The sequence below is a fragment of the Bos indicus x Bos taurus genome, chromosome 22, assembly GCF_003369695.1.
Source record: "Bos indicus x Bos taurus breed Angus x Brahman F1 hybrid chromosome 22, Bos_hybrid_MaternalHap_v2.0, whole genome shotgun sequence".
NCBI classification, from domain to species: Eukaryota; Metazoa; Chordata; class Mammalia; order Artiodactyla; family Bovidae; genus Bos; species Bos indicus x Bos taurus.
Genome location: NC_040097.1, coordinates 7228808 through 7242601, shown reverse-complemented (window position 1 = coordinate 7242601; position 13794 = coordinate 7228808). Strand labels below are relative to the sequence as shown.

Sequence of the window (13794 nt, the reverse complement as noted above, 5' to 3'; positions counted from 1 at the left end):
CTTCAGTTGTGTCCGACTCTGTGCGACCCCATAAATGGCAGCCCACCAAGCTCCCCCATCCCTGGGATTCTCCAGGCAAGAATACTGGAGTGGGTTGCCATAGGTGTAGAGTTGGCTTATTTGACTTTTTTCTTGTTTTTTTGAGGTAAGCCTGTATTGCTATGAACCTTCCCCTTAGCACTGCTTTTACAGTGTCCCATAGGTTTTGGGTTGTTTTCATTTTCATTCATTTCTATGCATATTTTTATTTCTTTTTTGATTTCTTCTGTGATTTGTTGGTTATTCAGCAGCGTGTTGTTCAGCCTCCATATGTTGGCATTTTTAATAGTTTTTCTCCTGTAATTGAGATCTAATCTTACTGCATTGTGGTCAGAAAAGATGCTTGGAATGATTTCAATTTTTTTGAATTTACCAAGGCTAGGTTTATGGCCCAGGATGTGATCTATCCTGGAGAAGGTTCTGTGTGCCTTTGAGAAAAGGGTGAAATTCATTGTTTTGGGGTGAAATGTCCTTTAGATATCAATTAGGTCTAACTGGTCTCTTGTATCATTTAAAGTTTGTGTTTCCTTGTTAATTTTCTGTTTAGTTGATCTATCCATAGGTGTGAGTGGGGTATTAAAGTCTCCCACTATTATTGTGTTATTGTTAATTTCCCCTTTCATACTTGTTAGCATTTGTCTTACATATTGTGGTGTCCTATGTTGGGTGCATATATATTTATCATTGTTATATCTTCTTCTTGGATTGATCCTTTGATCATTATGTAGTGTCCTTCTTTGTCGCTTTTCACAGCCTTTGTTTTAAAGTCTATTTTATCTGATGTGAGTATTGCTACTCCTGCTTTCTTTTGGTTTCTATCTGCATGGAATATCTTTTTCCAGCCCTTCACTTTCAGTCTGTATGTGTCCCTTGTTCTGAGGTGGGTCTCTTGTAGACAACATATATAGGGATCTTGTTTTTGTATCCATTCAGCCAGTCTTTGTCTTTTGGTTGGGGCATTCAACCCATTTACGTTTAAGGTAATTATTGATAAGTATGATCCCATTGCCATTTACTTTGCTGTTTTGGGTTCGAGTTTATACACCCTTTCTGTGTTTCCTGTCTAGAGAAGATCCTTTAGCATTTGTTGGAGAGCTGGTTTGGTGGTGCTGAATTCTCTCAGCTTTTGCTTGTCTGTGAAGCTTTTGATTTCTCCTTCATATTTGAATGAAATCCTTGCTGGCTACAGTAATCTGGGCTGTAGGTTATTTTCTTTCATCACTTTTAAGTACGTCCTGCCATTCCCTCCTGGCCTGAAGAGTTTCTATTGAAAGATCAGCTGTTATCCTTATGGGAATCCCCTTGTGTGCTATTTGTTGTTTTTCCCTTGCTACTTTTAATATTTGTCCTTGTGTTTGATCTTTGTTGATTTGATTAATATGTGTCTTGGGGTGTTTCACCTTGGGTTTATCCTGTTTGGGACTCTCTGGGTTTCTTGGACTTGGGTGACTATTTCCTTCCCTACTTTAGGGAAGTTTTCAACTATTATCTCCTCAAGTATTTTTTCATGGTCTTTCTTTTTGTCTTCTTCTTCTGGGACTCCTATGATTCAAATGTTGGGGCATTTAACATTGTCCCAGTGGTCTCTGAGGTTGTCCTCATTTCTTTTAATTCTTTTTTCCTCTCTGCTTCATTTATTTCTACCATTCTATCTTCTACCTCACTTATCCTATTTTCTGCCTCCGTTATTCTACTGTTGGTTCCCTCCAGAGTGTTTTTGATCTCATTTATTGCATTATTCATTATATATTGACTCTCTTTATTTCTTCTAGGTCCTTGTTAAACCTTTCTTGCACCTTCTCAATCCTTGTCTCCAGGCTATTTATCTGTAACTCCATTTTGTTTTCAAGACTTTGGATCATTTTCACGATCATTATTCTGAATTCTGTGTCAGGTAGGTTCCCTATCTCTTCCTCTTTTGTTTGGGTTGGTGGGCATTTATCCTTACTTTACCTGCTGAGTATTTCTTTGCCTTTTCATCTTGTTTAGATTGCTGCATTTGGGGTGGCCTTTCCGTACTCTGGCAGTTTGCAGTTCCTCTTTATTGTGGAGGTTCCTCGCTGTGGGTGGGGTTGGATGGGTGGCTTGTCAAGGTTTCCTGGTTAGGGAAGCTTGTGTCGGTGTTCTGGTGGGTGGAGCTGGATTTCTTCTCTCTGGAGTACAATGAAGTGTCCAGTAATAAGTTTCGAGAGGTCAGTGGGTTTGGTGTGACTTTGGGCAGCCTGTATATTGAAGCTTGGGGCTATGTTCCTGTGTTGCTTGAGAATTTGCATGGTATGTCTTAGTCTGGAACTTGTTGGCTCTTGAGTGGTGCTTGGTTTCAATGTAGGTATGGAGGCTTTTGGATGAGCTCTTACCGATTAATGTTCCCTGGAGTCAGGAGTTCTTTGGTGTTCTCAGGATTTGGACTTAAGCCTCCTGCCTCTGGATTTCAGTCTTATTCTTACAGTAGCCTCAAGCTATACAAGCCTCAAGCTTCTATACAGCACCAATGATAAAACATCTAGGTTAATGATGAAAAGTTTCTCCACAGTGAGGGACACCCAGAGAGGTTCACAGAGTTACAGGGAGAAGAGAAGAGGGAGGAGGGAGATAGAGGTGACCAGGAGGAGAACAGGTGGAATCAGAAGGGGAGAGAGCAAGCTAGCCAGTAATCAATTCCCTAAGTGTTCTCCACAGCCCAGAACATACAAAGAGCTTCACAGAGTTGTGTAGAGAAGAGAAGGGGGAGGGAGGAGACAGAGGCGACCTGGTGGAGAAAAAGGAGAGTCAAAAGAGGGAGAGAGCAATCAAGCCAGTAATCACACTCCCAAATAAAAATGGGTACTGAAGATTGGGTTCTTAAACGTACAGAATTGATAACAAATACCAAAAAGCAAAGATTAAAAATCTAGAGGTTAGACTCAAAAATACAATATTAAAAAAAGTCACAAAAAATTATTATATATATATATATATAAAGTTTGCTTTAAAAAGTGTTTTTTTTTTTTTTTGCAAGGTAATATATTATAAAAATGAAAATTAAAGGCGTAATAGAGGGCTTAAAAATTTTTTTTTAATTTAAGAAATGATAATAGTAAAAATATATCCAAGAATTTCTCTGGAGCTGTTGTGGACAGTGTGGGGTCAGTTCAGTTTCAGATAGTTCCTTGATCCGGCTTATACTTCTCAAGATCTAAGGGCCCCTTCCAGTGTAGTCGGTGCTAACTACAGGGTTTTAATCTGTTGCACCTGTCACTTCCAAGGCGGTTCCCTCTGTTTATTTTAGCCTCTTCTGTTTGCTGGTCTTTTCAGTGTCTAATTTCCACCCTGACACAAGGGGGCGGTGGTGGTCACTTATTTAGGCTCACTTGTGGGGAGGGAGGAACCCTGCAAACAACTATCACCAGTGAGTGTGGGGAGTGTTCGCAGTGTTTCAGTTGCACCGGATTTGCCCCTGCTCACAGCGTGTGTGCTTTCATGGTTGTAGGCTCAGGCTCTAGGTTGCTCTGCCAGGAACTGTCTGAGGTGGGCCCTGGGCTGCATGTGCTTTCCAGGTCTAAGCTGCTCAGGTTCTTGGGTACTCCACAAAGGCGCAGACTCAGCTGGGCCTGCGTTTTGTGCCCTTCCCAGTCCGAGGAGCTCAGGTGACCAGGTGCTTGGCGAGTGCAGTTGCCCCCAGGTGGGGGGGTGCATCTTATCGCCTCCCCTGTCCCAGCTGCTCAGTTTTCTGGGTGTCCAATGGGCGCACCTTCTCAGGTGTGCCGTGTGTCTCTTCTGGGGAGCTGATCTCTGGCTGCAACCCTACAGGCGGAGGTCAACCATCCAGAATTCTAAGAACTCTTGGTTAGCAACGGAGCCTGCTTGCAGTTTGGTAGAGGATGCCTCTCTGGGGCTGCGATTGCCCCTTTCCAGCTCCGGCTGCCCCGCCCCCCAACCCCGCTTGTCTCCGACGGAGGATGGGCCGGTCAGCAGCCGGCTAGCTCTCCTCTGGTATTCGCTCAGTCCTTTGTTCTGTGAGCCGGCCTGGCAGTGCCTCAGGTTAGGGCTTTTCATGGGATAGTTCTTTTCCTTCCTCTCTCTCTGGCTATCCCACAGTTGGGGTTGCTATCTCAGGTTAGTTCCCTCAGATTGCCCTCAGGGCATTTGGGCCCAGTCCTTACCCTGAGCAATGCAGCCAACCCTCCCTGTTCAGCCCCCGCTTGCTGGTGGCGGCTGAGTTGCCGTTAGGCACGTAATCTGTGGGGTTTAATTATTTATTTATTTTTCCTCCCAGTTATGTTGCCCTCTGAGATTCCAAGATTCCCCACAGACCTGCCCGTGAGTGTTTCCTGGTGTTTGGAAACTTCTCCTCTTTTAAGACTCCCTTCCCAGGACGGATCTCCATCCCTACCTCTTGTCTCTCTTTTTATATTTTGTCCTACCTCCTTTCGAAGACAATGGGCTGCCTTTCTGGGTGCCTGATGTCCTCTGCCAGCATTCAGAAGTTGTTTTCTGGAATTTGCTTAGCGTTCAAATGTTCTTTCAATGAATTTGTGAGGGAGAAAGTGGTCTCCCTGTCCTATTCCTCTGCCATGTTAGGACCACCCCCCCATATCCATTTTAAAGTTACGTCTATAAATGGTATCATATAATAGTTGTAATTATGTCAAACTTGACTAGTATCATCATCTCTGGTTCCATCCACGTTGCTGTAAATAGAGATTTCATTTTTGATCTAATAGTCCATCATATGGATGGTGCATGTCTTCATGTGTATTCTGTCGGTGGACAGATGGGGAGTTGACATGCTTGTTGTAGGTAGACGGGAAAAGGCCAGTGGACTCCATGTGTAATTGTTGTCAGTGGTTTTCTCTTTGGACAGACAAGCAGGAGGGGCACTGCCGGATCTTCAGGGAGCTGTACCTTTCCTTTCCTAAGGACCTTCTCTACTTCTCTCCATACTGGCTGTGAGAAATTTACCTCTCCATGTAGACATTGCACAGGGTCCCTTCTCTCCAGGCCCCTCCATCATATATTCTGTGTATTCTCTTTAATGACTGGTGCCAGGAGATACCTCCTTGTAGATTTTATTTGCATTTCTCTAAGCACTAGAGATGCCCTCCCCCCGCTACCCCAGGGGTTTTAAAAAGAAAACCCAGGTTGAGTGAACTTTCCCTTTTTGAATTTGTCTTTGATTCCCTCATGCAGACAACGTCTTGAGAGCTATGGTGTTTCACAGCCCCTGAAGCCTTTTTGCATGTTAAGTACCCAGAAGCACAGGGTTTAAGGCGGTTGCTCCTAGAAACGGCCACAAGGCGGCAGCACTTCTGCGTCAGCTCTCTGGTAACCTAGGTAACCAGAGTCTAGAGAACGTCCTGTTTCTTGCTTGTCAATCAGGTGGAAAGTGCCCTAACAAACGCCCAAGGGCTTGTGTCTCATTTCTCCTGGCTCCATGAACTTCTAGACAGATCCCAACACCTGCACCGGTGGTATGCAACTGAGGGACTGTAAGGAAGGAGGCTAGAGGTACCTATTCACCAGAAGCCATGAAGACTGGGGCCTTGCTGTCCTGCCCAGGGAGTCCACCCTTTAGCTGTATGAGACTTGGTTTACCTGTAGGATGGCTCATGGTTTGCCTGCAGAATGGCTCGACTGTATTTAGAGATCACGGTCCCATCCAGAGGAGACCAGGTACTACAGGTCCAAGGTGGCTTGTATGCTGGCTGTCCCATTCTCCCCTGGTCACTGGGGCTCCTGACTGTCAAAATAGGGATCCAAGCCACCTCTGCACTCCAGGAGATGAGCCCAACCAGAATCAATTAAGCCTGAGTGAAACAGAGGTGTTTTTACATCGAATTTTTATTTTCTCCTGGAATATGGTCAATTTACAGTATCGTCTTTGAGTTCAGTAGGAACTGGATTCAAGTTCACATAAACAAGGACCGATTTTTCTTTTGATTCTTTTGTGACAGTGTTTGTAGAGTGAGTAGAGTTGTCTGTGGTATGCAGTAGGGCCTCATTAACTGTCTATTTACATTTGTTTGTATGTAAGCGTATTCAGTCTAACCGTGATTTTTCTCTCCAACCTCGCCATCATGCTCCACTGGAAACTCCGCATTTTTTCCCTGAGGGTGGGTGTTTACATTTCCCTGTCAATTAGTTCAGTTCGGTTCATTTCTAGTTTCCACCTAGAAGTGATATGATCAGCTTGGTCTTTCTCTGACTTACCTGAGTTAGTGAGGTCTTCTCCAGGTCCAGGCATGCTGTTGTCAATGGCGTGTTGCAGTTTGGTTTCCTGAGTCAGTCTGTTGTATACATGGGGTCGTCTTTGTATAAGATGTATACATACGTCGTCTTTGTCTGTTATACTATCGCTGGACAATAGTTTGCGTGCCGTGCCCATTGTAGGTAGATGGGAGAAGGCCAAGGGAAGGAGTGTGTGATTTTCACTGTTGATCTTCTCTTTGAACATAAAAGTAAGTGCATGGCCAGATGTGAGGAGCTGTAGTTCTCCTTTCTTAACTAGCTTCTCTATTTCTCTCTATACTGGCTCTGAGCAGTTTACCTTTCCACGAATACCTTGCTCAGGGTACCTTTTCTCCAGGCCCTCTCCATCATGTATTGTTTGTAGGATTTTTGATGATTTGTGTCAGAGATACCTCGTTGTAGATTTTATCTGCATTTCTCTAAGCACTAGAGATGCCCTCCACCCAACCAGGGGTTTTAAAAAGAAAAACACAGGTTGAGTGAACTTTCTCCTTTTGAAATTGGCATGTGGCAAGCAGACTCTTATGAAAATTTTTCTTCCATTACCTCCTACAAAACTTCATGAAAGCTGTGGTCTTTCACACCCTTCAAGCCTTTTGCTTATTAAGTACCCAGAAACATAGGTTTTACCTTAGGGCCACAAAAAGTCAGACATGACTGAGTGACTTCACTTTCAACATAGGTTTTAAGGTGGTTGATCCTAGAAACAGCCACTGTCAAACCTGGGATCCAAGCTGCCTCAGGGCTCCAAGATATGACCCCAGCCCGGACCAGTTAGGCCTGAATGGAAAAGAAGGGGCATTTCTAAAGTGAATTCAAGTTTTGAGTTGAATGGGAACTGGACTCAGATTCAAATGTACATGGAATGACTGTTGTTTGGATTCTTTGGGACATAGTTATTTGCAGAGTGAAGAGTGTTGTCTGTATTCCACTGTAGGGTCTCCTAAATCATCTATCTTAAATATGTAGACAAATACAGGCATATCAGTGTGCAGCTGTGAACTCGGAGCTCATAATTTCCCTCTCCACCCTCCCCATCTTGCTCCTTTGGCTGTTTACATTCCTTTGGTGTGTTGGTTCAGTGCTTTTGGGTGTCCACCTATATGTGGCATCGTCTGTGCTTGGCTTTTTTCTGTCTGACTGAGTTACGTAGCCTGTTCGGGTCCATTCAGACTGTCGTCAGGCTGTGCTGTCATTCGGTTTTCTGAGTAGCAGTCCATTGTTTATCTGAGCTCATCTTCTTTATCCTTTCTTCTGTCGCTGGACGTTCTGGTAGTTTCCATGCCTTGCCTGTTGCAGGTAGATGGGCGAACCCCAATGGAGCGCCTGTGTGTGTTTTTGAACGACGGTCTCCTCTCCCCACATGCAAGCCGGAGTGGGACTGCCGGGGCTTTAGGGCGCTGCACCTTTCCTTCCCTAAGGACCTCGTCACTTCTCTGCATACGGTGAGCCACTCAGCCTTCCACAAACACCTTCCTCAGAGTCACTTTTCTCCACACCCTCTCCAGATATTTTGTGTCGTCTCTGATGACAGATGCCAGGAGATACTGGGCATCTTTACAGGGACCTTAAAAAAAAAAAAGCAAGTTCACGCTACTTCACCCTCTGACGCTGGCTTGTCGCCAGTTTGTCCCAGTTGACTTTTTATGGGCTCACCTCCTGCAGTAGATTTCTTGGGAGCTGTGGCCACGCACAGCCCCTGGAGCCTTGTGCATATAAAGTAACCAGAAGCATAGCGCTGGAGGCTGCCGTTCATACAGGCGGCCACAAGGCGGCAGCACTTTTTCATCCCCACTCTGGTCTCCCGGGTAACAGAGTCTGGGACAAAGCCTTGTTCCTGGGATGTCAATCAGGTCAAAAGTGCCCCAATAGGCACCCAAGGTGGGTCTCATTTCTCGCCCCGTGGAAGTTCAAGACCGATTCCAAGGCCTGCACCAGTGGCATGCAGTTCAGGAACTCTAAGAAGGAGGGCAAAGCACCTCTGCTCCAGGAGCCATGAAGACTGGGTGACTTTTCACTCTGCCCTGGGATACACCATCCTTTAGCCATAGGAGGTTTGCTGTACCTACAGGAAGGCTCATCTGATTGGGTCCCATCCAGGGCTTACCAGGCACTTAAGGTCTGCTGTGGCCTCCATGGAAGGCTGTCACTTTCTCCCCACTTAGGGGAATCATGACTTTTTCTTGAGGCGTCACGGCCACTTCAGGTTCCAGAATATGATCCCGTCTCGAACTGTGTATTCCTGAATGGAAAAGAGTATTTCTAAAGTAATTCACTTTTTATCATCTCCTAGAGTACAATTAACAGTGCCATGTTGAGATCATTAGTAACTGGACTCAGTATCACATATATAAGGACCATATTATCTTTGGATTTTGGGAGATAGTCATTTGTGAGTGAGTACAATTATCCCTGCACTACAGTAGGCCCTCGTTTACTGTCTATTTAAGATACAGATACATACATAACACACACACATACATATATATATGTACACACACACACCTGAGTACCAGCGTGTGTGTGTACTGAGAACCCCACCTCCTAATTTCCCTCTCCACCCTCCACATTAGCCATGTTAGAAACACTCAGTTTCTTTCCTGAAACTGGCTGTTTCCATTTCCTCAGTGTGTTAGTTCCCTGCTGTTAAGTGTCCACCTATGAGTGGTATCGTATGTGCTTGGTGTTTCTGTCCAACCTACTCTAGCTATGAGATCCTGTCCAGGTCCATCCAGACTGTCGTCAGGCTGTGCTGTCATTTGGTTTTCTGAGTAGCAGTCTGTTGTTTATCTGAGCCCATCTTCTTTATCCTTTCTTCTGTCGCTGGGCATTCTGGTAGTTTCCACGCCTTGCCTGTTGCAGGTAGATGGGCAAAGGCCAGTAGAGTGCTTACGTGTGTGTTTTCGAATGATGGTCTCCTCTCCCCACATGCAAGCGGGAGTGGGACTGCTGGGGCTTTAGGGCGCTGCACCTTTCCTTCCCTAAGGACCTCGTCACTTCTCTGCATACGGTGAGCCACTCAGCCTTCCACAAACACCTTCCTCAGAGTCACTTTTCTCCACACCCTCCCCATCAGATGTTCTGTCATCTCTTTGATGACAGGTGCCAGGAGATACTTCGGTGTTGATTTCACCTGCCTTTCTCTAAGCCCTGGAGATACTGGGCATCTTTTCAGGGATTTTTAAAAAGGAAAACACAAGTTCACTCTTCTTGACGCTTTGGCGCAGGCTTGTCGCCAGTTGGCCCTCACGTCCTGCAGTAATTTCTTAGGAGCCTGGTCACTCACAGCAGGAGTGTTGAGGAGTCCTAACTTCCCTGGGTGTGTAACTATGTTCTTGCCTCGCATAGGCCGTTCAGGGCACTGGCCTGGCTTTCATCGTCTACACGGAGGCCATTAAAAACATGGAGGTATCTCAGCTGTGGTCAGTGCTCTACTTCTTCATGCTGCTACTGCTGGGCATTGGGAGCATGCTGGGCAACACGGCTGCCATCCTCACCCCTCTGACGGACAGCAAGGTCATCTCCAGCTACCTGCCCAAGGAGGCCATCTCCGGTGAGTGGGCCAGGCACCAAGGTGGTGGGGCTCGGGGGGCCGAACAGAGGTGCTGTCCTCAGGACGCACCTGCTCCCTGAGTCACTGCCGCATCCAGGAGTCCTGCCACAGCTCTGTCAGGTGCTCTGGGAATGTAACTCACCCCACGTCTGGCCCTCCACATCATGGGCAAGTCAGGTGGTCACCCCAACCTTCAGCAAAGGCCAGACTCCCAACATGACCCGCCAAGCTCTCCAGGCATTCAGAGAACATGCTTTTGTCTGTGCTGACCCAAGAATAATGACGACAATTTGTACATTTCTTAAATACACTCTCAGTGAACCACCACCGAGTCAAGGTACAGAGCCTTTCTCTCACCCGAGAGCCCGTTCCTGCTGCTGTCCAGGCAGCACGCCCCACCCCCAGCAGCCACCTCTGCTCCGAATGCTGCCTTCTGAGGTTGCTCCTGCTCTCACACTGCACGTCAGTTAAATCACACTGTACTTACCCTGTCTGTCTGTTGTCGTCATTCAAACTCAGTCTGTGAAATCCACTCTGGTTCAGTTCAGTTGACTCTGCGACCCCATGAACTGCAGCACTCCAGGCTTCCCTGTCCATCACCAACTCCGGGAGTCTACTCAAACTCATCTCCATTGAGTCGGTGATGCAATCCAACCATCTCATCCTCTGTCATCCCCTTCTCCTCCCGCCTTCAATCTTTCCCAGCATCAGGGTCTTTTCCAATGAGTCAGTTCGTCGCATCAGGTGGCCAAAGTATTGGAGTTTCAGCTTCAGTCCTTCCAATGAATATTCAGGACTGATTTCCTTTAGGATGGACTGCTTGGATCTGCTTGCAGTCCAAGGGACTCTCAAGAGTCTTCTCCAATACCACAGTTCAAAAGCATCAATTTTTCGGCGCTCGGCTTTCTTTATAGTCCACCTCTCACATCCATACACTCTGTGGCAAGCAGTAATCATCTCTCTCTTTTCTGTGAAAAAAATCCATCGACAGCCCACACTCGACAACATATCTGCCCATTCTGCTCTTGGTGGACAAGCATGCCTCTCCACTTCACTCCACCACCCATCCACTCCTCTCCAACCCTCAGTGTCTGGAGGGCCCTGGCCCCCCAAGCCCTGCCTCTGATGACACCATTCCAACACATCCACAACGGCCCTCCAGCCCCAACCCAGCTCTGCTCCTGTCAGCGCCCGCTGGCATCTCTCCTCTCAGGAGCCAGCACTGTGCGGCTGCAGCTCCCCGACGGCTCACAGCCTGTTCTCCCCTCGGGACGCCGGTGGGGCTCATGGCGGGTGGCAGTGGACGGCGAGGGGGCAGCGTTAGGGCCTCATGCTTTTTGGGGGGGGTGTCTGAATTCCATCACTGCTGCTTTTCGTGCTGTGTGATGTTGGCAAAGTTACCCGACATCTCTGAGCTTTGGCTCCCCCACCCTATAAAAGGGGGCTCACCTCCCGCTACCTGCCTCATAGCCTTCAGGAGCCGACAGGGGACAAATGCCTAAGGCGCCATGGGATCTCGGTCAGCGTTTATTTCTCCTCTTCCCCTCTCTACCCCTCTCCCCGGTCAGATGTCAGGCCTCCACTGGGAGTCCTGCAGCTCAACTCTCCTCCCCCGAGCTCGGAGGTTGAGTCGTTGGGATAAACAACATAAGCAGGCCCACAGCCCGGGTGGGACCACTTAGACATCAGTGCCCCGTTTTACCTTCTACACTGGGTCGGGTGTCCTCTGCCAGACCCCTCCGTGAATGAGCGTCAGGAAGTCCTGCTGACACACCTCCCACTGCCTTGGCCCCACGGGAAGCTGGGGGAACAGGCGGGTGAGCAGGGGGTCCTGTGGTCCCAGGTCTGGTGTGCCTCGCCAACTGCGCCATCGGCATGCTGTTCACCATGGAGGCTGGCAGCTACTGGTTCGACATCTTCAACGACTACGCTGCCACGCTGTCCCTGCTGCTCATCGTCCTGGCAGAGACGGTCGCCGTGTGCTACCTGTATGGGCTGAGCAGGTAGGGCTGCACGGGAAACGCACCCACGAAGGCCACGACTCCCAGCACTTTCTCCACGTGTAGTTTCCAGAATCCCGGAGAAGCCTCTCCAGTCTACTGTAAGACAGACACTGTCAGGCTATGTCTAAATTCAGGCAAGGGTCAAGCTATGAGAAACAAAGAGAGGGCCCACAGACACAGACACCACAGTGGTGGGCTGCAGGGCGGGAGGGACGGGGCAGGGCTGCCCTCGGGGCCCCCCGGGGCTGAGGACGGCTTCACGGGCGTCTCACCAGGCCCTCTGTGCCTGCTGGTGCTGGGCGCTGCCCTCCTGTCTACAGCAGCAACCTCTACCTGGAGGCTGGCACCAGAGGCATGTCCTCTGATGTCCACTCACCTGTGGGCGGTCGCTTTGCCCTCTTGGTGGCAGCCTGTGCCCTTCTCCCCTCCCCCAGGACCCCTCTCCCCATGGTCGTGTTCAAGCACCAGTAGTGCCCAGCACAAAAGCTTCCTGAGCACAGAGGGCTCCATGGCCTGGACCGCCTGCCTTCAACAGCACGGACTATCCAGACTTTCTCTCCCCGCTCTCCAGATTTGAAAGCGACCTCAAGGCCATGACTGGACGCGCCCTGAACTGGTACTGGAAGGCCATGTGGGGCGGCGTGAGCCCGCTCCTAATCATCAGCCTCTTCATCTTCTACCTGAGTGACTACATCATCACAGGGACCCTGCGGTACCAGGCCTGGGACGCCGCCCAGGTACCTGCCACCTCGGGGGTCTTCCTTGCCTCTCCAGAACAGGGGCGGTTATGTGTCACAGCGGGGAATCATCATCCAGGTCCTTGCTTTCTTCAGTTTTTATTGGAGTATGGTTGCTTGACAATGTTGTGTTAGTTTCTGCTGCATGACAAAGTGACTCAGCCATACACATATCCATTTTTTTTTTTTTGCACTTTCTTCCCATTTAGGTCACCACAGAGCTCTGAGTAGAGCTCCCTGTGCTACAGAGCAGGTTCTCATTAGTTATCTATTTATACACTGTATTATATATATGTCAATTCCAATCTCCCAATTCATTCCATCCTCCTCTCCCGCTGATACCTCATTGTAGTTCTCATTTCTCTAGTAATTTGTGAAATCGGAGTCTTCTGTGTTTCCAAGGGTGGAATGTTTCGTTCTAGTTCTGTGAAGATGTCCTTGGTAGTCTGACAGGGATTGCAGCGAGTCTGTGGCTTGCTTGGGGGACGTAGTCATTTCACAGTATGGAGTCTTTCAGGCCAAGAACACAGTAGATCTCTATTCGTTTGTGTCATCTCTGATTTCATCACTGTTTGATAGTTTTCTGAGTACAAGTCTTTTGCCTCCTTAGGTAGGTTTATTCCTAGGTGTTTTATTCTTTTTGTTGTGATGGTAAATGGAATTCTTCGTTTCTCTTTCCAATCTTTTGTTAGTGTACAGGGATGCGAGACTTCTGTGCATTAATCTTGTGTCCTGCAACTGTAACAGATTCACTGATTAGCACCAGTTTTCTCGTGGCTCTCTAGGATTTGCAGATGACATACGATACACAGAAGAGAGTGATCGTTCACCTTCTTTTCCAGTGTGTATTTCTTTTTCCTCTCTGATCACTGTGGCTAGGACTTCCAAAACTATATGGACTGGACCTACTAGTGCACAGCACAGGGCACTGTGCTCCGTGGCATGTGGCGGCCTGGATGGGAGGGGAGTCTGGAGAGAATGGATACATATGTACGTATGGCTGAGCCCCTTTGCTCTCCACCAGAAACTATCACAACACTGTCAACCAGCTTCACTCCAGTACAAAAAGTTAAAAGTATCTCAGAAAAAGAGTTATGGATATAAAGGTTCCCACTACTGTTGTAGCAGACACTGCTCCTGCTCTCAGCATCTGGGAATGCATCCCTTATGCATCCCTTCTGTGTGGACATGGAAGTGATTTGTGAACTCAGAGCCAAAGTGCTTGCTGTTTCCT

The 13794-nt window shown here is 47.8% G+C and overlaps 1 protein-coding gene and 1 long non-coding RNA gene across 5 annotated transcripts in view; one reads left to right on the top strand and one right to left on the bottom strand.

Moving 5' to 3' along the window:
* Positions 1-13794, top strand: part of SLC6A20 (solute carrier family 6 member 20) — a 55692-nt gene that overhangs the window by 37178 nt on the left and 4720 nt on the right. For all 4 annotated transcript variants that reach the window (XR_003507839.1, XM_027523421.1, XM_027523423.1 and 1 more), the window contains exons 8-10: positions 9616-9820; positions 11664-11823; positions 12395-12560. Coding sequence is in view for 3 of the 4 variants with exons in the window: in XM_027523421.1 (XP_027379222.1) it covers positions 9616-9820; positions 11664-11823; positions 12395-12560 (531 nt within the window). In the remaining variant the exon portion in view is untranslated. The remainder of the gene's footprint in view (positions 1-9615; positions 9821-11663; positions 11824-12394; positions 12561-13794) is intronic.
* LOC113880821 lies at positions 5841-10426 on the bottom strand. Its single transcript, XR_003507841.1, has 3 exons — positions 10308-10426; positions 8375-8509; positions 5841-7834 (listed from the first exon to the last, which is right to left on the bottom strand). It is a non-coding gene; the product is annotated as an uncharacterized LOC113880821 (long non-coding RNA).